The following is a 25,591-nucleotide window of genomic DNA, read 5'->3' on the forward strand; positions in this document are numbered from 1 at the left end:
CCTGGACCCACTTTGACCCCTTGTTACTCTCAAAGGGGCAGGTTTTTTTTTAATGCCGTGAACAAACTTTGGTACATCACGGGTGGTGAAGGTCGTGGTAAAGTATCATCGGAATTGCGTGTGTAGTTTCTGAAAAGAAAGCAGATACCTATTTTAGGGGGCAACCGCCCCCCCATAGATCCCGAAAGAGGCAGGGTTTTTTAAAATGCCGTGAACAAACTTTGGTACATCACGGGTGGTGAAGGTCGTGGTAAAGTTTCATCGAACTGGTGTGTGTAGTTTCAGAGGAAAAAGCAAATTCCTATTTTGAGGGGTCAAACCTGGATCCACTTTAACCCCCGAAAGACCCCTTGAGACCCCGATTTTTTGAATGCCGTGAAAAAAAAACAAATCTCTACCACCTCTGACATCAACTCATCCTGGGAATTCTTCAAAAGTAAATTGCTCTCTCTCATGCACAGATTTATCCCATCTCGTCTTCAGTTGTCATACCCTTCCTCCCGTCCATGGTACACGGAATCTTGTGGTGAGGCTGTTGCCCAGAAACAACTTGCCTTCGTCTCCTGGAAAGCAAATCCAACGGAAGGAAATCTCATTTCCTTTCACAAAGCCCGAAACAAGTGTGTGTCCACCCTCAGGAGAGCCAGGAAACAATATCTCTCTGTTCTCAAGACCGAACTCTCTTATCTGTCTCCCTCTTCCAAATCCTGGTGGCGTCTGGTCAAATCCGTTTCTGGTGTTTGTTCCCCCTCCATCCCCTCCCTTACCTCAAACGGCTACACAGCTGACTCCGCACGTCAAAAAGCTGAATGCCTCAACTCTGTGTTTGCCTCTAAATCTTTTGTCCCAAACCCATCCCTCTCTGTACCCACCATACCCAGTCGTACCCTGCTGCTCCTGGACTCCGTGTCCTTTCCTCCTGACAAGGTGGAAAAGTTTCTGTCAACCCTCGACTCTGATTCTGCAACTGGACCCGACGGCATCAGCCCACGGGTCCTAAAATCCTGCTCTGCTGCTCTATCTCACCCTCTCTCTGTTCTCTTCACCCTCTCTTTTGCTCAAGGTCAACTGCCATCTGCTTGGAAATCAGCCAACATCACCGCTTTGCACAAAAAAGGTGCAAAAACAGATCCTAGCAACTACAGACCAATCAGCCTTCTCCCAATTATCAGCAAAGTCATGGAATCCATCATTGCTTCGGATATGAAATCTTTCCTCTTCTCCAATGGCTTGATCTCTGATCATCAATTTGGTTTCAGACCAGGTCACTCTACTCTGGACATGCTGCTTCTGCTGTCTCAACAATGGATGGAGGTCCTCAATGCCAAACAGGAAATTAGAGCTGTCTCCCTCGACATATCACGTGCCTTCGACACGGTCTGGCACCCCGCTCTGCTCACCAAACTCTCCTCCTTTGGTATCCATGGAAATCTCCACGCATGGCTGGCGGACTTCCTCTCTAGTCGTCGTCAACGTGTGGCCCTGAATGGGTTTCTCTCATCTCCTCTTCCTGTTCAGGCTGGAGTTCCCCAAGGCAGTGTTCTGGGCCCCGTGCTTTTTCTGGTCTTCATCAATGATCTCTCTGACTCTCTCGAAAATCCTCTCTATCTCTTTGCTGATGACTCCACTCTCTGCCGCTCCATTCCTCTTCCCTCAGATCGGCAGTCTGCTGCCTCCTCACTCTCTGAAGACCTGGACAAAATCACAGACTGGTCAAACAAGTGGAACATGTCTTTCAATCCTGACAAATCTCACACTCTTACTATGTCTCTCCGAAAAGATCGACTGGACAACCCTCCCATCTACTTTCTCAACAATCCTCTCCAAGAAGTTCTGTCGCTCAAGATTTTGGGTCTCACTATCTGCCATGATCTTTCTTGGGAAAACCACATTTCCAAGCTGGCCTCCAAAGCCAGTCGCCGACTGGGCATCCTCCGTCGTGCGAAGTCCTTCCTCGGCACACCTGAGCTCCTCACCACATACAAGGCTTTCATCCGCAGCTCAATGGAATACTGTTCTCCCCTATGGGCCGGTGCTCCTGCCTCACACCTAGCTCGGCTTCACGCTGTTGAAACCAAAGCTTTCAGAATTATTGGAATCTCCCGCGATGAAGCTATCTCTGAGGGCCTTTCACTCACTCACCGCAGGCAGGTAGGTGGTCTTTCTGTCTTCTACCGACTCCTCTCCGGCCTTGCACCCCCAGCTCTCTCTGTGCTCTGTCCCCCAAATATTCCTACAGGTCGCACAAGATCTGCCAGCAACCCTCTGATGGTTAAACTGCCGAAATCTCGGCTCTCTGCTCACCTTCACTCTTTCATTCCTCTTTTCTCCCGCCTCTGGAACAAACTCCCTCACTCCCTTCAATCCCACTCCTCCCTCCAGGTCTTTAAAACAGCTGTTCACCACCATCTCTTATCTTCCGCCATCCAAAACCTTGATCTTTTCTACCCCCGCTAATTCACCCCAGATCCACCTTGTTTGAAATTCCAACTTCTTTCCTGGAAGTCCTGGCAGTGTCCATATGTTTTATACCTCTCCCACCGCCCCCTTCCCACCCCCCCCCCCCCCCCCCCAAAGCCCTCGCCCTCTCTCAGATCTCTCGATGTCTCCATGTCTCTCGGTCCCTGCTCTCAAATGTTGTGTTTGTGTCCTTCCCCCTCTCTCCCCATCTTGTCTACCGCTCCCTATGTTATATGTTTTATGTGTCGGTTTGTCTTTCTGTGTGATTAATGTTCGCTCTTTCACGAGCCTCGATCTTGTATACAAAAAAAAAAAAAAAAAAAAAAAAAAAAACTTTAGTCACAACACATCAAATATAATTTGTGCCAAATTTGGTCACAATCCTATCAGCAGTTTCAGAGAAGAAGTTTCAAGTGTTTACGGATGGACTGACGGATGGACGGACAACGCGCCATCGCATAATCTCCCGTGGACTTCGTTCCAGGTGAGCTATAAAAAGATGAATTAAATAAAGTTTAGTTTTCCTGTTTCTAAAAACCTTGTTCTCTTCAAATGGCCAACAACAAAACAATTTTTGGTTTACTATTGTGGATCAGCTTGCTATGCTCACCTCACCACACGTCGCTAATGGGGCACAGGCTTGTTACCCTGCGCTCGCGAAGCGAAAAGCGAGGTTAAGCATTCACCTACGTACGTGTGCCGTGTGCCGTACATGTCTGCATTTTCAAAATTCATTTTCTCGGCAACAGTTGGTCCGATTGGCATGGAATTTTCACCATAGGAGCGCCTCCTCCTGTAGAATATTTGAATGATTATTATGACGTCATAGGTCACGTGGTGCAAGCGCCATCTTTGAAAAACTTCGCACCTCTATATCTCTGAAACCACTCCATGGAAAAAATTGAGGCCTGGCTCATTGTCAACTACTCCCCATGGGGAATAAGATATATTAATGATGATGTCATAATTCGACAAATAGAACACATCCATCCGATCATTGTTTATTTTTTTCAGTAACTGTTGGTCTGATGGAGACGAAATTTTCACCATAGGAGCGCCTCCTCCTTTAGAATATTTTAATGATAATCATGACGTCATAGGTCATGTGTTACAGGTGCCATCTTCAAAAAACCGAAAAATGTTGCACCTCTATATCTCCAAAACCGCTGCTTGGAAAAAAATTGAAACATGGTTCATTGTAAAGAACTCCACATGGGGAATAGGTGTTGTTAACGATGACGTCATTGGTGCCATAATTATGACGTCATAATTCGACAGGGACAACGCTTAGTCTGATCAGTTTGAAATGTGTTGAGCGTGATCTATGCAACAATTATATTAGAGAATATAAATTTATGATGTCATCGCTCACGTGGTCTGGCAGCCATATTGGATCAAAGAAAAAAAATGTTCAAAAACAGAAGAGTTGCCTCGCAACAAGTTGACTGCGCAGGGTAAGTATTCTATGAATAATTCACCAAATGTCCGTCCGTCTGTGTGTCCGTCCGTCCGTTCGAAGGTACCGTAAAAACTGCTGAATCGATTGCAACGATATTTTGTGTGGATAATCCTGGGATCTCCAGGAGTAAAATAGGCTATTTAGTTTTCCCAATTTCAGCTTGTCTCCAGCATTCTCAGGTTTGGACTCCCGCATAACATTCGTGTTTGCATAACGTTCATTGTGACGATGTTCTCATAGTGACGATGTTGTTTTCCCGGGTGTCGCACAAACGGTTGCACCGATCGCTGCACAGCTACACCGATCAGACTCGGTGACCTCAGACAAAGACCTTTTATAAGGACACGGGTTGAATCCCTGCTTGAGAGAATTCCACCTCTCTTGCCTTTGCTCCCCGATCACGGCCATCTCTCCAACTTACAATCCCACGAGATATGCGGAAAGGACGACCCAAAACCAATATAAACATCATTAAACATCATTCGTATATAAACAACATTAAAAGTAAATAATGACCTCGGCCAAAGTTCAAACGACATTTAATCTCTACATGAGATAATTCCACATACAGTCACGTGAAAAAGTAAGTACACTCCATGTAAAGTTTTGACTTTTTCAACATATTTCAACATACAGCTATGTGATCTTCATTTCAACAATATTGATAGCTAAAGGTGATATAATATAACAAATATCATGAAACATTTACATTTTGTAGTCCATTGTATAATTTAAATAAACATAAATGCAAATTTCGCATGTGGAAAAAGTAAGTACACCCTTGGATCTAATAGGTGGTATTGCCCCCTTTGGCAGAAACAACTAAAGTAGGCGTTTCTTATAACTGTCTACCAGTCTCTGACATCGACTGGGAGAAATTTTTTCCCACTCCTCCATGCAGAATTCTTTCAGCTGTGCAATGTTTGAGGGGTTTCTTGCATGCACAGCTCGTTTCAAATAACCCCATAACATCTCGATGGGATTTAGATCTGGGCTTTGACTTGGCCATTCCAGAACCCTCCATTTCTTTCTTTTCAGCCATTCCTTGGTGGATTTACTGGTATGTTTAGGGTCATTGTCATGTTGCAAGGTCCACCTTCGGTTGAGCTTCAACTTTCCGACAGATGGCCTCACATTATCCTCAAGCACCCTCTGGTACAATGAAGAATTCATAGTGGATTCTATGATGGTGAGCTGCCCAGGCCCTGATGCAGTGAAGCTGCCCCAAACCATAATATTTCCACCACCATGCTTTACAGTTGGTATCAGGTTCTTGTGGTCAAATGCTGTCTTTGGTTTTCGCCAAACATGTCTTCTGGTACTGTGGCCAAATAGCTCTACCTTTGACTCATCTGTCCAGAGCACATTGTTCCAGAAGTGCTGGTCTTTGCCTAGGTGTTCATTGGCAAACATTAGTCTTGCCCTGATGTTCTTTCTGGACAGCAAAGGTTTCCTCCTGGCACACCCCCCAGGCAAATAAAATTTGTGCAGCCTCTTTCTAATGATAGACTCGTGCACTTTGACATCAACAGTGGCAAGAGCTACCTGTAGGTCCCATGATGATATTCTGGGGTTCTTAGAGACTTCTTTCAGCATCATGCGGTTTGCCCTCGGGCTGAACGTGCTGGGGCGGCCTGGCTGAACAAGTTGGCAGTTGTTTGGAATCTTCTCCACTTGTAAATGATCTTCCGGACAGTCGAATGATTGATTTCAAATTGTTTGGAGATATTTTCAAATCCCCTCCCAGACTCGAGGGCATCTATAACCTTCTTTCTGAAGGCCTCAGAGAGCTCTTTTGATCTAGGCATGGTGAAGCCGCACACTTCAACAACAAAGAGCAAACCAAACTAAATGTCTGAGGTTTAAATAAGACAGGTTCCTCCAAGATCCTCTCTAACGATGTTCTAATCATTTGCACCTGAGATGGTGCATCTGATTCTACTTTTAGGTATTTGAAGTAGTGATAAATGTAGGGGTGTACTTACTTTTTCCACATGCAAAATTTGCATTTATGTTTTTTTAAAATTATACAATGGACTACATAATGTAAATGTTTCATGATATTTGTTATATTATATCACCTTTATCTGTCAATATTGTTGAAATGAAGATCAAATAGCTGTATGTTGAAATATGTTGAAAAAGTCAAAACTTTACATGGGGTGTACTTACTTTTTCACGTGACTGTAGCTATTTGGGTGATGAATATGCTAACCGATCGCTGTCTCCATCGATCTTGCCAAGGCCGTAACAGCTATTGGCTCAAAATCCTTTTAACTGTTGATTTGGTAGTTTTTACAATGAAGGAAACATTAAGAATGCTGTTAAAAGTTTATTTTGTGATTTATTGGAGTTATGTTGTTTGGAATGAAAAAAGTGATATCGAGTTCAAGTGAATGACGACATGCCGTGATGGTTTCTACTTTCTGAACGTGAACTTCGCGGATCGCCATATGCAGATTCGCCACGGTCCCACGATCGATCGATGTTTCTATACGTAAACGTACCCGTTTGTTTGTGAACGGGTACGTTTTTCATGGAAGTCCTTCACGAACTTGCTGTCCTTGTCTGACGTACGACTGAAGGTGCTACACGAATGTGGAATTTATTGGTTTCATGCTTTAACATTCGCCGTATTTGCATTGCCTGTTTGCTTCTGGCCTCCTACCTGTGCATAGCATGGGTATCTCCCTAGTTCTATGAATACCATCTAGTTTTAACTTGTGATCAGACCATGCATGGCACCATAATATGTTAGATCAGGTCATTCAAACAATCAGACCGTAGCTCACCATTCTAGATTCCTTATAATAAAATGTACTTCCGTAAGGGTGTTGGGGGCAGGGGGGGGGGGGAGGAGGGGGAAGGGAGGGCAATATCACAGGTCACAAAACCCTTTGGTGTGGGGGATATTGTTTCGTAATAACATTAATATTATGCTATTATCATAAGTGTTATTATTACTTTTGTTATTAGAAGCAGCTTTGGAAAAATTCCATGAAAGCAGCAGGAAGGGTTGTGTAATTAACCCTTGTGAGGTATCATGTATATAGACCACAGTAGATCTATGATCAGGTGTGATAGTCGACGCGATAAGCAGAGATGGCCTCAAGGATGTCCGGATTCCTCTGTAGTTTTTCAGTTTATCGTTGAACAGCATTAGTATCTGTTTAAAATAGTAATCATACGTGTTTGTGGTTTATATATATTTTTCCTTCTGGCAAAGGTTTTCCATGACACAGCAAGATAATCGATTTATAAACGTTCCTCTTGGGGAAGGGGTATATTATTAGTATTAATATTGCTTTCTAATAACATTAATTACCTCCGACATGAAAGGTGGATGGAGGTTATGTTTTCACCCCTGTCTGTCTGTTTCTTTGTGAACAGGATATCTCAAAAAGTTGTGGACGGATGCGGACGAAGTTTGGCAGAGATGTAGCATATGTGACAAGGACGAAATGATTAGATTTTGGTGAAGATCCGGATCCGGCTACTAGAATTTTTTAAAGTTTCATTCTTCACCATTTAGAGATTGGGCCAAAAATGATACATAGCAGGATATCTCAAAAAGTTGTGGATGGATGATTTTGATTAAATGTGATTCTGTATTGTGATTTTCTGGTCTACTCTGTGATACAAAATGTAAACTGTTCACCTGGTGGAGGTATGCTCTCTACTGAGTGCCGTTCTAGTATTATCATGTGTGTTGTTATTACTTTTGTTATTTAAAGGCCCCTTGGAAAAACGCCATGATAAGCTATTTTAATATGGCTATACACCTTATCACGCAATACCCTTGGAGGGGAAAATCCCCTTTAGATGGTGGAGCAGGTGGAGGGAGGGGGTTTAATCACTGCTACCTACATCCGTCGTATAACCACACCCCCTCCCCCCCCCCCCCCCTCCCCCATGTCTCCCTGTCACGTTTGGTTGAGATTGGATAAGTAACGACTGAATGCCGTTGTCTCATCCACTGAATCCACGTGTGCCGTTGTCTCATCCTGTACTTTCTGTCCAGGTGTATCGCGGTGCTTTTCGCCCCGCCCCCATTATCTCCTTGCCATCCACCTTTTGCCCTGTTCACGTGACTCGTGGTGGTCCCTGTCGGCCCTCCCCCCATTGGTATTTTGTGCATATAAGTTTGTTCACGGTTCTGTTTAAATATTATTTTAAATATGTTTACCCTTTCCCCTTCAGTGGTTTTTTCAGTGGTATATTACAACACGCTGTTTTTCTTCCTATTTAAAAGGCTTTTCTCAATTTCCTCTCCAACTCATTCCACGTCAAAAAAAAGAAATTCAATATCTTATACGTCTCCCTCACTACATGGTCTAAATTCACATTCATTCCATCCCTCCTCCATCGTTCTGAATCGGATTGCTAACTTGAAAATCACAACAAACCCAATTTGTTATCAATGTTCGTCTTTCATTAATCATCCACTTTCTAAACTCCCCTCTTGCCCCTCCCCTCCAAACCCCCCCCCCCCTTGCACCTACACTCCTAAACTACCCCCTTTCCCCTCCACTCTTAAACTCCCCCCTTGCCCCTCCACTCCTGAACTCCCCCCTTGCCCCTCCCCTCCAAATCCCCCCCCTTGCCCCTCCACTCCTGAACTCCCCCCTTGCCCTTCCCCTCATAAACTCCTCCCTTGCCCCTCCCCTCCAAATCCCCCCCCCCTTGCCCCTACACTCCTAAACTCCCCACTTGCCCCTCCACTACTAGACTCCCCCCTTGCCCCTCCCCTCTTAAACTCCCCCCTTGCCCCTCCCCTCCTAAACTCCCGCCTCACTCCTCCCCTTCAAAACTCCCCCCCAACTCCTCCCATTCAAATCTCCCCCCATACCATTCCTCTCAAATTCTCCCTCCTCCCCCCTCCTCAAAGTTGCCTCCTCCCCACCTCGTCTCCCTTCTATCTCATGCCTCCACCCCCCCCCCAAACTTCTACTGTCCCATGCCCCCCCTCAAACAACCCCTCACTCTGCCTCATCCCTTCACCACCAAACCTTTCATCCTCCTCATCCTTCCCTTTTTTGTAACTCTTCTGTAATCTCTGACACACTATAAACTGCTCTCCCTACCTCCCCCTCTCATCCTTCATCTTACCCTACTCCTCCCCTCCCCTGTCCTGTACCCGATGCTCCCCCTCTCTCTTCTTTAACGGTATGGACCTCAAACATCCGGGGCCTTCGCTCAAACCTGACTGATCTCTCCATACAGGTTGCTTCTGACAATCCAGACTTGATCTGCTTAACAGAGACTTTCCTCCTTCAAGATGTCTCTGATTCCTCAATATCTCTTCCTGGTTACTCCCTCTTCCGGTATGATAGACCTGAGCCTCGTCCTGGTGGTGGGGTGGCTATCTTTATCAAAAACTCTCTTCCTCATTCTCCTTGCACTGCCCTCTCTCCTCCTCACCCCCAGGAGTACCTCTGGCTACGGGTTCCTCTCCGCTCCCACCTTTTGTTCATATGTGTTCTGTACCGTCCCCCAAACAGTGATGACTCAATTTACATTTCACTCTCTGACAACATGGACCAACTTCTATCCATTCATCCCAACTCTCTCTTCCTCATATGTGGTGACTTCAACTGTCATCATGCCATCTGGTTGGGTGTGGGTTCCTCTCTCACCAGTCATGGAACCTCAGCAAAGGACTTCTGTGACTCACTGGGATTGACACAATCTGTCAATTTCCCGACCCGGATCTCAGCCAATGGAGTTTCTTCTCTTCTAGATTTGGTTATGACAAACTTCCCTGCTAATGTCTGCTGCTCTTCTTCTGCTCCAATCGGTTCTTCTGATCATGTGCTTGTCAAAGTGGACATCTCTCTGGCCATTCTCAGAGAGCCTCCTCAGCGTCGAAGAGTCTGGCATTTCACTCAGGCCGACTGGGACGGGCTTCAAGCAGCCATCAATCGTCTGGATTGGTCTCCCATCTCCACTGCCTCTGACATCAATTCTTCCTGGGAATTCTTCCAAAGCAAACTGATCTCTCTCATGCACAGATTTATCCCATCTCGTCTTCAGTTGTCTTACCCTTCCTCCCATCCATGTTACACCGAATCTTGTGGTGAGGCAGTTGCCCTGAAACAACTTGCCTTTGCCTCTTGGAAGGCTAATCCAACTGAAGGCAATCTCAGTTCCTTCCACCAAGCTCGGAACAAGTGTGTGTCTACCCTCAGGAGTGCCAGGAAGCACTATCTCTCCTCACTCAAGAACGAACTCTCAAACCTGTCTCCTTCCTCCAAATCCTGGTGGCGTCTGGTCAAATCCGTTTCTGGTGTTTGTTCCCCCTCCATCCCCTCCCTTACCTCAAATGGCCACACAGTTGACATCGCACGTGACAAAGCCGAATGCCTCAACTCTGTGTTTGCCTCAAAATCTTTAGTCCCAAACCCATCTCTCTCTGTTCCCACCTTTCCCAGTCGAACCCAACTGCTCCTGGACTCTGTGTCCTTCTCTCCTGACAAGGTGGAGGAGTTTTTGTCTAACCTCGACTCTGATTCTGCAACTGGACCAGACGGCATCAGCCCACGGGTCCTAAAATCCTGCTCTGCCGCTCTATCTCACCCTCTCTCTGTTCTTTTCACCCTATCTTTTGCTCAAGGTCATCTGCCAGCATCCTGGAAATCAGCAAACATTACTGCTTTACACAAAAAAGGTGCAAAAACAGATCCTTTTAACTACAGACCAATCAGCCTGCTCCCAATTATCAGCAAAGTCATGGAATCCATCATTGCTTCGGATATGAAATCTTTCCTCTTCTCCAATGGCTTGATCTCTGATCATCAATTTGGATTCAGACCAGGTCACTCTACTCTGGACATGCTGCTTCTCCTGTCTCAACAATGGATGGAGGTCCTCAATGCCAAACAGGAAATCAGAGCTGTCTCCCTCGACATATCACGTGCCTTCGATACGGTCTGGCACCCAGCTCTGCTCACCAAACTCTACTCCTATGGTATCCATGGAAATCTCCATGCATGGCTTGCGGACTTCCTCTCTGGTCGTAGTCAACGTGTGGCCCTGAATGGATTTCTCTCATCTCCCCTTCCTGTTCAGGCTGGAGTTCCCCAAGGCAGTGTGCTGGGCCCTCTGCTTTTTCTGGTCTTTATCAATGATCTCTCCGACTCTCTGGAAAATCCTCTCTATCTCTTTGCTGATGACTCCACTCTCTGCCGCTCCATTCCTCTTCCCTCAGATCGGCAGTCTGCAGCCTCCTCACTCTCTGAAGACCTGGACAAAATCACAGACTGGTCAAACAAGTGGAACATGTCTTTCAATCCTGACAAATCTCACACTCTTACTATGTCTCTCCGAAAAGATCGACTGGACAACCCTCCCATCTACTTTCTCAACAATCCTCTCCAAGAAGTTCTGTCGCTGAAGCTTTTGGGTCTCACTATCTGCCATGATCTTTCTTGGGAAAACCACATTTCCAAGCTGGCCTGCAAAGCCAGTCGCCGACTGGGCATCCTCCGTCGTGCGAAGTCCTTCCTTGGCACACCTGAGCTCCTCACCACGTACAAGGCTTTCATCCGCAGCTCAATGGAATACTGCTCTCCCCTCTGGGCTGGTGCTCCTGCCTCACACCTAGCTCGTCTTCACGCTGTTGAAAGCAAAGCATTCAGAATCATTGGAATCTCCCGTGATGAAGCTAACTCCAAGGGCCTCTCACTCACTCACCGCAGGCAGGTTGGTGGTCTTTCCGTCTTCTACCGACTCCTCTCCGGCCTTGCTCCCCCAGCTCTCTCTGTGCTCTGTCCCCCAAATATTCCTACAGGTCGCACAAGATCTGCCAGCAAGCCTCTGATGGTTAAACTGCCGAAATCTCGGCTCTCTGCTCACCTTCACTCCTTCATTCCTCTTTTCTCCCGCCTCTGGAACAAACTCCCACACTCCCTTCAATCCCACTCCTCCCTCCAGGTCTTTAAAACAGCTGTTCACCACCATCTCTTATCTTCCCCCATCCAAAACCTTGATCTTTTCTACCCCCACTAATTCACCCCAGATCCACCTTGTTTGTAATTCCAACTTCTTTCCTGGTAGTCCTGGCAGTGTCCATATGTTTTATGCCTCTCCCACCCCCTTTCCCATGCCTCCTCCCCAAAGCCCTCTCCCTCCCACAGATCTCTCGATGTCTCCATGTCTCTCGGTTCCTGCTCTAAAATGTTGTGTTTGTGTCCTTCCCCCTCTCTCCCCATCTTGTCTACTGCTCCCGATGTTATTTGTTCTATGTGTCGGTTTGTCGGCTATGTGTCGGTTTGTCGGTTTGTCTTTCTGTGTGATAAATGTTCGCTCTTTCACGAGCCTCGATCTTGCATACAAAAAACAAAAAAAAAGAAAAAAAAGAAAAAAGAATGTATCTCGGACAGACAGACAGACCGATACCAAATTGTGTATTTTAATTGTGATTATTGTTCAGGACCAATGTCTAAGTGTTGATTTGATAATGTATGGTTCATTAATCAGATGCTGCGTACTCTTTCTTGGAGGCTGATGGTGGGTGGTATCTTACACCGATCTTATTCTATTACCCCTTAACAACAACATAAAACACAGTATGCTCTTCTTGAGCTCCAGACCATACAATGTGCTATTGGTAGTTTTGACAGTGGAAGTAAACTTTGAATGTTAACTGGACTGTACCTTTCACAGAGAGCTCAGATACCGTGCGGCTTCCATCATCTAGCTCATACACATAGATTCCATCATCGTCTGGCTGCACGTCACGAATGATGAGTCGACGGAGGGTTCCCAGCTCCTCCATTAGGAACCGACTGCCAGGTTGGAGCAGCTCTCCATCTCTGTACCATCCACGGCCCAATGCACCAAAGGGAATTTGGCACATCAGAGTGGCTTTGCCTCGTTCACGTGCTTCTGCATCTCTCAGCTTCTCTGGAAACCTGCTATCCGGTTCTGGGAACATCAGAAACGTGGCAAATTGCATTACTGATAACTTAATTGGGTAATATCTTGAACGTTTTAATATGATTAACACGTTTTAATATGATTTCAGAATCATTGAAATCTCCTGCGATGAAGTTAACTCCGAGGGCCTTTCACTCACTCACCGCAGGCAGGTTGGTGGTCTTTCTGTCTTCTACCGACTCCTCTCCGGCCTTGCCCCCCCACCCCCCTCCCCAGCTCTCTCTGGGCCCTGTCCCCCAAATATTCCTGCAGGTCGCACAAGATCTGCCTGCAACCCTCTTATGGTTAAACTGCCAAAATCAAGACTCTCTGCTCACCTTCACTCCTTCATTCCTCTTTTCTCCCACCTCTGGAACAAACTCCCTCACTCTCTTCAATCCCACTCCACCCTCCAGGTCTTTAAAACAGCTGTTCACCACCATCTCTTATCTTCCCCCATCCAAAACCTTGATCTTTTCTACCCCCGTTATTCACCCCAGATCCACTTTTTTGAAATACCGACTTCTTTCCTGGAAGTCCTTGTGTTTTTACCTCTCCCCCCCCCACCCCCCCTTCCCATGCCTCCTCCCCCCAAGCCCTCTCCCTCCCACAGATCTCCCGATGTCCCTGCTGTCCATCTTGTTCTCCCACTCCCTTTATCATGTTTTATGTTTTATGTGTCGGTTTGTCTTTTTGTGATCAATGTTAGCTTTTACACAAGCCTCGATGTTGTTTCCAAAAAAAAAAAAAAAACACTTGCCAAAATCAATAGACATTGTGATGGAAAGTGACTTGGAATGTTGCGGAGTGCAGATAATTGTAAGAAAAATAACTAAAAATTTGGGGAAACATCCTTTACAGAGTCCTGAAGGAATGGCTCATCATGATTCAAATATCTTGTGTAAAACTCAAATATCTTTCTTAAGATCTCAACATTGTGAATAAAAATAAACTCATGTGCCAGTACAACTTACTGCCAAAGGTTTTTACTTACTTGAATGGAAATGCTCACGTGCCAGTACAACTTATGTGCCAGTACAAAACTCACGTGCCAGTACAACTTATGTGCCAGTACAAAACTCATGTGCCAGTACAACTTATGTGCCAGTACAAAACTCATGTGCCAGTACAACTTATGTGCCACTACAACCTATGTGCCAGTACAAAACTCATGTGCCAGTACAAAACTCATGTGCCAGTACAACTTATGTGCCAGTACAAAACTCATGTGCCAGTACAACCTATGTGCCAGTACAACTTATGTGCCAGTACAAAACATGTGCCAGTACAACTTATGTGCCAGTACAACTTATGTGCCAGTACAAAACTCATGTGCCAGTACAACTTACTGCCAAAGGTTTTTCCTTAATTGAATGGAAATGCTCACGTGCCAGTACAACTTATGTGCCAGTACAAAACTCATGTGCCAGTACAACTTAATGCCAAAGTTTTTTTTACTTCATTGAATGAAAATGCTCACGTGCCAGTACAACTTATGTGCCAGTACAAAACTCATGTGCCAGTACAACTTACTGCCAAAGGTTTTTAGCTGCTTCAGGCTGCACCTTTAGAAAACATCACCTGTTACCTCTACCACCGAAGGTAGATGGACGTTATGTTTTCACTCCTGTCTGTCTGTCCGTCTTTGAACCGGGTATCTCAAAAGGTTGTGGGCGGATTATTACAAAACTTGGTAGATGATTCGGGTAAGTGACAAGAACAGGCCGATTAGATTTTGGTTCAGTTCCAATCCAGATCTGGTCTATCAGTGGGATACAAAACGTAAACCGATCAGCTTGGAGGACGTTTGCGCTCTACGGAGTGCTGTTCTAGTTAATCAGGTGACAAGTGAAATGGAGCCCTTATTCCCCATCCCCATTCCCCCATCTCCCACAGCTGCGTGACTTAACCAAAGATGTTGGAGCAATTGCCCATAAATGTCGACATTTTCTGTGGGAGGTGAGTCAGAGTGATGAGTGACCGTGTAAAGGCCACTGCCACACACTAGCCGACGCAATACAACAAGACATTGTTGCTTATGTGAACTTTGAAACCCAAAAAGGTATTATGAAAGTTCAATGGAGGTGACTGAGTCTAAACTGTGTTTCCTTAGGTATTTAGCAAACCTACAGAAACAACAAGTGTCATTCTAGGTACATTTTGTCATAAAAACTTTTAATGACAAAGTCTCTGCCCTGGAATTATATTGATACGAGGAAGAGTACCCATCCCAAGTGAGGGGAAAAGCCAGCATAGGATCCCCCCCCCCCACACTCTCTCTCTCTCCCCCCCCCCACTCCCTTCCCTCCTTCCCTACTCCTCCCCCACTCCCCTCTCTTCCTCAATCCACTGTCTCCCCTCTCCCTCCCCTGTCTCCCCTCTCCCTCCCCTGACTCCCCTCTCCCTCCGCTGTATCTCCTCTCTTTCCCACTCCCCTCTCTTCCCCGATCCACTGTCTCCCCTCTCCCTCCCCTGTATCTCCTCTCTTTCCCACTCCCCTCTCCCTCCCCTGTCTCCCCTCTCCCTCCCCTGTCTCTCCTCTCCCTCTCCTGTCTCTCCTCTCTTCCACACTCCCCTCTCTTCCACACTCCCCTCTCTTCCACACTCCCCTCTCTTTCCCACTCCCCTCTCTTCCCCGATCCACTGTCTCCCCTCTCCCTCCCCTGTATCTCCTCTCTTTCCCACTCCCCTCTCCCTCCCCTGTCTCCCCTCTCCCTCCCCGGTCTCCCCTCTCCCTCCCCTGTCTCCCCTCTCCCTCTCCTGTCTCTCCTCTCTTCCACACTCCCCTCTCTTCCACACTCCCCTCTCTTCCCCACTCCCCTCTCTCCCCCGATCCACTGTCTCCCGTCTCTCCTCTCTTCCAAACTCATCTTCACGTGCGTTGGAATAGCATGCGTAACCATGCCAACGTTTTTTTCAACCAATTAAATCAATGATTACTTTTCCAACAGTAGACAACCGGGAGAAGGTACAGGGTTGGAGTTCAAAACCGCAAACAGACGTTTTTGGGAGTGAAATACATTGCCAGTGAAAGAAGAAGATGTCGTAGTGTGTGGACATGCATATAAACACTCCGCTGGGATCCGTATAAATAACAGTCGCTGCATGGAAAGCGATCTTACCCACTTATGGCCCTACTTTGTTAATAAACTATTAATATTAATAGATGCATAATAAAAGAATACTCGATTTTTTTTTCTTTATACATCCTCAAGGCTCACGGAACAGCAAGAACACAGAATAGATTATGACGTTCACGGGATCAATAAAAGTTGACCCAAAAAGTAGAATCCGAATCCAAAAGGATCGCTACTGTTGTCCCTGGCCTGCAATAAAAAAAAAATGGTGTAATATAAAATCAAATATATCAGCTTTTAATAAGCATATACGATACAATCATGACGGGTGCACAAAACTCAACACAACACAGGGGATTATACACACAAAGTTATGGATTACGTCCGATGAATTATTTTCAATAAGGTAATGGGAAACGGGAACGGGTCGAAATGGGGTTCTAAACATGAACTGGTCAAAACTTTCGGCGGGATATCTTCCTTCCTTGCTTCCTTCCTTCCGTGTAAGGGCTGCTTCACCAGGATGAAGATTACCATGAGCATAGGCACAGAGTGCTGGCTTGATTCATAAATGCCTCGAAAAAATAACAACTCGGGTTATGTTATGAAGCTAAAACATTGTTTTTGCTTATGTGAATATTTAATACGTCGTGTTTATATATCTTGGATTGATTCCAATTCCAGTGTCCCATACATGAATTAATCATATAGAACAGTCATGTCCAGTAATGCCTGTGATGCTGATGGTCTGCAACCTTTTGTCATTTGATGATGCTTTTAATCGTCGCTGTTGGTCTTTTTCACACTGAAAAGAAAAGTTATAGGGAACTCATGGCGATTGTGAATATAACACTTATGTTTGCCGGTTTGGAGCAATTTTAGCTCACATCCCGTGGAGCATATTATTTAATTATATATTGGGTTTTTTTAAAAAATTCCCAATTATTTTCCGAATTCACTCTAGATTTTGACATAATTATTTAGGCCATGAGTTCTGATCGTAAAAATATTGAATCAGATTTCAAATATCAGCTTTTAATAAGCCAATACGATAGTCTTGCCAGGAGCCAATCACAGTGCACCTATAGCCTCACACAGCCAAACAGCATAACACCAAATGGACAAACGGACAGCCATCCTTGTTATATATATATATACACCTTCTGGGTGTGTACTTATTACATTGCAGGACGGTATTACCTGTGGCCACAAACCACATATAGTCTGGGATCCAAGGCCTGGAAATGTGTAAAAAAGTGATTTTGAAGTGACACCCCTGCTATAAAATGTTTGACCCATAGATCATGTCTGTGGGGGTGTTAGCCACCAGAAAAGTGACTTTAGCAAGGTAGTTTGGATTGCGCGAATTCTGTAAGGACGTTTTTTAACTTGGGGCGTCAACTGTAAAAAAGTAAGAAATTTAGGGGTAGGGGAAGTTCAATTGACCATATATCCCATAATACAGGGGTGAGTGCAACAAATTACCACTCATTCTTTTTGTTATAAAGTTGGCTTTTATATGAAATATGATTCAACGTGATTGGACCATCCATGAGGTCAGCAGAGGTCAAAAGGTCACGGAAAGTGGGTTAAGCTGAAAATTTAGCTCCTTTATCAAATAATTCACATATGTATATGTCACAATATGTTCTTTGCATCCCTCTACTGTTTCTGGCCTATATTGATCGTAATAGTGATGGTTTACTGTGGTGGTTGATGCTTTTCATCTTTTGGGTGGTGCTAGTGATTAATTATTATGCTACATTTGTTTCAGCAACTTGCTTCACTCTTGCTGATCTTTATGATTACCATCGATCTTCAGCCTCCCTAGCTGGAGCAAGCTTCCTTCTTGTCAATTATTATTTACGTAACAAACATACAAACATACATACAGAGAAAACAAAGATTGGTTATGGACCATTGCTTCCACAAAACCCAACCAACGCAGATGTAGTCCAGACCTCATTGGACTACTTTGTCTCCTTGAGTCTTAAGATGGGTCAGGCTAAGACGGTGGTGAATTGTGACCAGGCGATATATGACATAGTAAAGGGGTTGTTTAGGAAGGAATCGGAAAAGTACAAAGATGTTATTGTTCGACTTGGAGGATTCCATATTGCCCAGAACTTCTTGGGATCTATTGGATTTTTCATAATGGAGAGTGGCATAGAGGACATTCTGGTTTCTAGTGATATCTGTGGTCGAGGTACAGCCAATAAAGTCATGGCAGGAAAAGATTATTATAAGATGGTCCGTTATCATTCATGGTTGAGTGAGGCATTGTTCATGCTGAAGTGGGAGGCATTTGAGAAATGGCTGTTGTTCGAGAAGACTGAGGAGACACTTTCTTTGCTTTCGTCTCTGCTTGAAAGTCTTAGAAATGCCTTTGACAGGAAAGAGAAGGACGAATTTGCTGCACTTCATGAAGGAAGTCATGAAATGCCTAGAGTCACTGGAGTCACTCTGGGGAGATTTTGAGAAGGGATTAGGAGTGACAGCCCATCTTTGGAGCATGTACATAGACATAGGGCTTATCCTAAGGCGTTACATCCATGCTGAGAGAGCTGGGCTGTGGCAACAGCACTTACAAGAAGTACAGAATATGCTACCCTATACCATTGCTTCCGGCCATAGTAAGTACATGTCCTGCCTTCCGATCTATCTCAGTGAGATGCAAAAGCTTCCAGAAACAGCACCAGAAGTGCACGAGGAGTTTGGAGCTGGCAAATTCACAGTTCACCAGACTGCAGGAGACTTTAATGGTGTGTGGACAGACCTTGCCCTTGAACAGACCTACAATAGGGAAGGCAAAACAAGCCTCTTTAAGGGTATAACACAGTCTGAATCAGCACGAGAAAAGTACATCAAGGCTCTACCGTTCATGACCTCTGTCTCTGAAAGTGTAAAACAGATGGCACACATGGCCTCGCCGCAATCTGACCACCACGAGAAGCTGAGGAAAGACGACATGGAAGCCATGTTGCAGATCAAACGGACCGTGGAAGAGAAGATGCAAAACCCATTCGATCCTTCACTTGCGACAGATAAACTAATGAACATATCCACAGGTCAGATTCTTGCAGCAACTACCCTGGTAGATGCCAAACGTCGAGGCTTGGAGGCAATGGATGCTGCCACGACGACAAATGCAGACAAGATTGTCCAACCGAAGATAGAAACATTCGCCACGCATCTGAAGAAAAGTAAGAAAAAGATGGACACTGTGAAAGAAGTCATCAGAGAGGAGAGTGCAGTGACAAGGGCACTTTGTTTCGCACAGGACCTGAGTGATGAGGCACGGACTGAGGCATTTAGTTACGAATGGCTTGAGTACCCTCCCTCGTTGTTTGAGCCAGAGAAGAATGGATTTTCCATGCGCAAAGGTTGCAAATCCAACTATCTATCCACTCTACAGGCAGAGGTTGCCGAGTCATGGAAACCGTTAAAAGAGTTGCCTCCTTCTGCATCTGATGCAGTTTATGTAGTCGATGCAATGGCATTCATCCAGCGGTTCAACACACTTGGTTCGAGTACATTTGACCAAATTCAGGAAAGGTACAGGAACAAACTCTTGAACATGAAACCCAGACATTGCACTGAAGTGCATTTCGTGGGCAATCAATATGATTTTGGGTTAAAGAGTCTAAAAGGGGATGAACGCCAGAGACGGGAGGGAGTCAAATACCAACTTGCCAGAGTTTGTTCCAGCGGACATCATGAAAATCCCTGATTGGAACACATTCCTGTCAAACCCTTGTAACAAGACCAATCTGCTGTTGTATCTTGCTTCACATTGGTCCCAGGAGTCATCCTGGCCTGATGGCTTCTGCCTGGTCCTTTGGGTCAACGCCCAGGCAACTCGTGTGACACAGACGGAACGGAACATACCAATGTTGATGAGCTGTACTGCCCTAACCACGAGGAGGCGGACACCAGAATCTTTGCTCACATTGCTAGCTGTGACAACAGCGTAGTTGTCATTCAGGCTACAGATACAGATATCATCGTCTTGTCAATGTATCATTTCCCTCGGTTGACAAACGTTGTTGAGTTATGGGTGGAAAAGGATGATCTGTTCCTCCCCATCCATGACTTGGTGAATGAGTTGGCCAAAGCAGTTGGAAAGGACGTATTGGCACTCACAGACACACTGCTCATCTCCTACATTCTGTCAGGTTGTGATTTGGTGAGCTATCCTTTCAAACGGGGTAAGAAGAGAGCAGTGAAAGTCGCACTCCAGCATGTTGACAAACAGCCAGCGTTGTCCAATTTCATCCGACATGAATCCGGACCTTCTGCACATGATCAGGTGATAACTGAAGCACGAAGCTTCTTTTGTGATCTCTACGGAAAGCCAGGGTATTCATCCCTGGATAAGCTCCGCGCCCACTTGTTTGCATCTAGCAAACTAGATCTGCGCTCCCTTCCTCCAACAGAAGATGCTTTTCACTTCCACGTTCTCAGGAGCCTTTGTCAGATCAGCTTATACAAGCCAGCTTCACTCAGCAATCCAGTGCTTCTTCCACCTGAAGAGTATGGCAGGAGTGTGGATGGTGACAGGTTAATTCCTGTCATGAAGAGCAAGCCATCAAAGCCTTCTGCTGCGAAGTTGAAGTACTGCAAATGTAAGAAGAAACCGAACTGCCTGAGGAATTGCCCTTGTGCGAAAGCTGGAGTACCATGCATCATTGCATGTGCCTGCAATGGCGACAGAGAAAAATGTGGACGGCTTCTGACTGATGACGGTGATGATGATGAGTAAATAGAGGTAATGACACTTTTCCAGACAGTATGTGGTATGACTTGTCGTTTTAAAACATGTTGAAGAGTACCGTGCAAATAGATAGTGTGAATGCCCGATTTTGGTGATTTTTAAAAGTTATGCAAATCTAAAGTGACATACATGCCAGTAAGTTAAGTTCAGTCGGGGCATTTCTTTCCCAAAAACATCAGAGGGGTACAAACAACATATTTTGGGTGTAAAAGTTTGGCTATATTGAGCTTGAAGTAGGAAAAATGTGATTTTATTTACTAAAGGAGCTAAACTTTTAGCTTAACCCACTTTCCGTGACCTTTTGAGCTCTGCTGACCTCATGGATTGTCCAATCACGTTAAATCATGTTTCATATAAAAGCCAACTTTATAACAAAAAGAATGAGTGGTAATTTGTTGCACTCACCCCTGTATTATGGGATATATATGGTCAATTGAATTTCCCCTACCCCTAAATTTCTTGCTTTTTTACAGTTGATGCCCCAAGTTAAAAAACGTCCCTACAGAATTCGCGCAATCCAAACTACCTTGCTAAAGTCACTTTTCTGGTGGCTAACACCCCCACAGACATGATCTAGGGGTCAAACATTTTATAGCAGGGGTGTCACTTCAAAATCAAATTTTGAGGTCTCGGATCCCAGACTAATAGTTATTGCGACTCGCTCTGCATCTGAGATTGCGTCCCTGAATGTCATGTTTCTCCTCACTATATCCACGGACTGACACTCACTCATTAAATAGTGTTTGCCGAATACCTTGTTGCTGCTGTTGTACATAAATAAAATGCTACCTTTTGGAAAGCTGATCATCGTTTTACTTGAAACAAATATTTGTGTCCGTTTAATCGCAGATTCGCCTGTTTTAAAAGCAGATTTTTAAGGAATTGAAGAAGAAGAAGCAGGGATGTGAGCTTAATGCAGTGGCACATTCCTGGAGGGAAAGAGTATTTTACTCGTAAATACTGTATAAATGACTCTATCTTCTACCTTATCTTCTTCAACAAGTTCCATGAGCAAGTTGTTGAACACTCCCTAAGCCGGCCTTCTCTGCACCCAGAGCTTTACCCACAGCTGCTGCAAAAGTTACCATTAGTACCAAAACTTTACCCACTAGTACCAAAACTTTACCCACTAGTACCAAAACTTTACCCACTAGTACCAAAACTTTACCCACAAGTACCAAAACTTTACCCACTAGTACCAAAACTTTACCCACTAGTACCAAAACTTTACCCACAAGTACCAAAACTTTACCCACTAGTACCAAAACTTTACCCACTAGTACCAAAACTTTACCCACTAGTACCAAAACTTTACCCACTAGTACCAAAACTTTACCCACTAGTACCAAAACTTTACCCACTAGTACCAAAACTTTACCCACTAGTACCAAAACTTTACCCACTAGTACCAAAACTTTACCCACTAGTACCAAAACTTTACCCACTAGTACCAACACTTTGCCCACTAGTACCAAAACTTTACCCACTAGTACCAAAACTTTACCCACTAGTACCAAAACTTTACCCACTAGTACCAAAACTTTACCCACTAGTACCAAAACTTTACCCACTAGTACCAAAACTTTACCCACTAGTACCAAAGCAGCAACACTCAGCGATTTCAGCTTCTCATCGTCTCCCTCTATTTATTTTTTGTTGCCATTTTGTTTTCGGACAATAGTGTCATCGACAGTTGTTAATACTTACAACTTGTTAACAACTTACGTAGTTGTTAATACGACTGCGCGGCAGTCGACAACAAAACAAGATTGTACAAGATACGTTGCTGACGGAGAACATTGGCTAGTCATGTGCGGAGAGATTAAGGGAGATAGATAGAAAAAGCTCAATGTTTTGCTTGTGTTTGAAATGTGGAATTTCGTAAAATAGTGATATATGATGAAGCGTGATATATGACCTCCCGCGGTGAAGCTAACTCCGAGGGCCTTTCACTCACTCACTGCAGGCAGGTTGGTGGTCTTTCCGTCTTCTACCGACTCCTCTCCGGCCTTGCTCCCCCAGCTCTCTCTGGGCTCTGTCCCCCAAATATTCCTACAGGTCGCACAAGATCTACCTGCAACCCTCTTGTGGTTAAACTGCCAAAATCAAGACTCTCTGCTCACCTTCACTCCTTCATTCCTCATTTATCCCACCTCTGGAACAAACTCCCTCACTCTCTTCAATCCCACTCCACCCTCCAGGTCTTTAAAACAGCTGTTCACCACCATCTCTTATCCTCCCCCATCCAAAACCTTGATCTTTTCTACCCCCGCTAATTCACCCCAGATCCACTTTTTTGAAATACCAACTTCTTTCCTGGAAGTCCTTGCAGGGTCCATGTGTTTTATACCTCCCCCCCCCCCCCCCTCCCCATTCCCACGCCTCCTCCCCCCAAGCCCTCTCCCTCCCACAGATCTCCCGATGTCCCTGCTCTCTAATGTTGTGTGTTTCCCTTGTTATGTGTTACTTGTGTCTTAAGTTGCACATGTGTGTTACTTATGTGCTTCCCTCTCTCTCCCCATATCTTATGTTTTATGTGTCAGTTTGTCTTTTTGTGATTAATGCAAGCTCTTACACGAGCCTCGATGTTGTATACAAAAAAACAAAACAATACATGGTAATTTAGATTAGGTTAATGGTAAGAAGGGGATTACTACACAAGTTCATAGATGATGGCAATGCAGTAGAGCTCAAAATAAATGTGATGCCTTCTTAAGTATCAGAATCAACATGTAATTGAAACAAACCTTAAAACTGCACAAGATAAAAAACAAAAAAATTGCAAACAAAAGTTTAACAGAGATCGACAATGATCATTCACATGTACACATAATCCCCCAAGCCCACATCCCCCCCACCCCTACCTCAACATTCCGTGTGTGTCTAATGAATAAAATTTGTCCGCATTTTATTTAGCACATCCTTCAAAACAATATTTTCAATCAGGAAGCACTCACCCTTTACATCCAGCCGAACTGCACTGAATGTCTGTCCAAGACTGCTGGAAGCCGAGCAGGTGTAAAGGCCGATGTCACGTGGTCGACAGAAGAGCACCTTGAGAACCCGAATGTCTTTGGGTGCCTCGTAAATATGATGACGATGGTCTTCAGTTATAAGTCGGCCATCTTTTTGCCATATTACACTTGGCTTGGGTTTACCTGTAACACAGCAGCTGAATTTTGCATGCCTTCCCTCGACAATACTGCAGTTCTTCACCTGTAACCTGCGCTCCGACAGTGAGGACTTGTAACCACCAAGGTCATCGCCGTGATGTAAATCATCGAAAGGTCGTTGGAAGGTTTGCATTGCGCAGTCCCTCCGACAAGCTGTCACATCTGTATAGTATTTATGATTCGAGTGACCCTTTTGCAGCGAGTCGGTTGGACTTTCCCAATGGCCAATCAAATTTGATTGGCAAATGGTCTTATGGTTCGGAAGGTTCTCAACAGACAACGACGCCGCTGCACTTGCTTCGCCAATGTCATTTTTGGCATTGCACACATAAGTGCCAGCATCTTCAGGACAAACGGCAGAGATGCTCAATGTTGCCTGGTTGTCCACAAAGTCCATGCTGTGTCGGTCATCCATTGTGGCACCACGCAGTACCTGGCCGTTGTTCTCCCACCAAAGCTTCGGTGGTTGCCCTTTGGCAACTTCACAAGAGAACACCACATCTTTACCTGCTTGGACGTGCTGAGAAACTGGTTCCGATATGAATCGTGGTTTTTCTGTTGCAGCAAAATAGGACGAGAAGTGGGACTCCTCCACATTGAGTACAACACCCATGTAAGCTTCACCAACGGCATTCTTCGCACAGCAAACGTATTCGCCGCTATCAGAACTCCGCAAGCCAGATATGCCCAGGCCATACAAGTCGTCTTCGAAGACTTCTTCAAAATGCTCATCCGATTTCACCCAGCGCCCATCTTTCTTCCACGAGACTGTTTGTGTTGGGTCACCTGCGATTTGGCAGGCAATGACCACGTTCTCACCCACCGCTAATTTCCCCATGGGCTTGGGTCGAGCCAGGAAACGAGGAGCTCCATGGAAACCGTTCATGTTTTGCTGATCACTGCAAAAATACAATTCAAACAGCAAGTACAGAATGAATGTACACATTGGGATGTCACTCGGTGACCCTTTAGAATACCAGCTGTATGCTCGCATGGCAACCTTATCGTACACGAGGATAGCATGTCCCTCGTAAAGATTACATTGCAACACAAGGGCACATGACCAATGATAAGTAACACCGGAGCTATTTCTTATTCTGGTGGATATTCCTATTTCAAGCTGGCAGGATGGCCCAGTGGTGCGCACAGTCGCCTCGAAGCTCTTCGAGCCTGGGTTGGAATCTTGGCCCAGATATAAACTGAGGTGTTTCACAGGCTGTGGGAATGATCAGTGTGTGTGCGGTCACTCGAATGGTCGTTAAACTGGGGGTCCTGTCTGCTATCATTAGTTAGAGGATGTTAAACTGCGTGTCTTGTCTGCTGTCATTAGTTAGAGGATGTTAAACTGGGGGTCCTTCATTAGTTAGAGGATGTTAAACTGGGCTTCCTGTCTGCTATTATTAGTTAGAGGATGTTAAACTGGGGGTCCTTCATTAGTTAGAGGATGTTAAACTGGGCTTCCTGTCTGCTATTATTAGTTAGAGGATGTTAAACTGGGCTTCCTGTCTGCTATCATTAGTTAGGGGATGTTAAACTGGGTGTCTTGTCTGCTATCATTAGTTAGAGGATGTTAAACTGGGCTTCCTGTCTGCTATCATTAGTTAGAGGATGTTAAACTGGGTGTCCTGTCTGCTATCATTAGTTAGAGGATGTTAAACTGGGTGTCTTGTCTGCTATCATTAGTTAGAGGATGTTAAACTGGGCTTCCTGTCTGCTATCATTAGTTAGAGGA

At 45.0% G+C, this 25,591-nt stretch overlaps 1 protein-coding gene across 1 annotated transcript in view; it reads right to left on the bottom strand.

Annotated features, from left to right (window-relative positions):
- The window catches only part of LOC144893028 (obscurin-like protein 1), an 82,231-nt gene that overhangs the window by 17,039 nt on the left and 39,601 nt on the right, over positions 1-25,591 (bottom strand). Inside the window, exons 2-3 of the mRNA XM_078782525.1 lie at positions 23,644-24,758; positions 12,575-12,844 (exon numbers count right to left, since the gene is read on the bottom strand). Of these exons, the coding sequence (XP_078638651.1) occupies positions 12,575-12,844; positions 23,644-24,745 (1,372 nt within the window). The 5' untranslated portion in view covers positions 24,746-24,758. The remainder of the gene's footprint in view (positions 1-12,574; positions 12,845-23,643; positions 24,759-25,591) is intronic.

This window comes from Myxine glutinosa, chromosome 7 (genome assembly GCF_964187855.1).
Source record: "Myxine glutinosa chromosome 7, kmMyxGlut1.1, whole genome shotgun sequence".
NCBI classification, from domain to species: Eukaryota; Metazoa; Chordata; class Myxini; order Myxiniformes; family Myxinidae; genus Myxine; species Myxine glutinosa.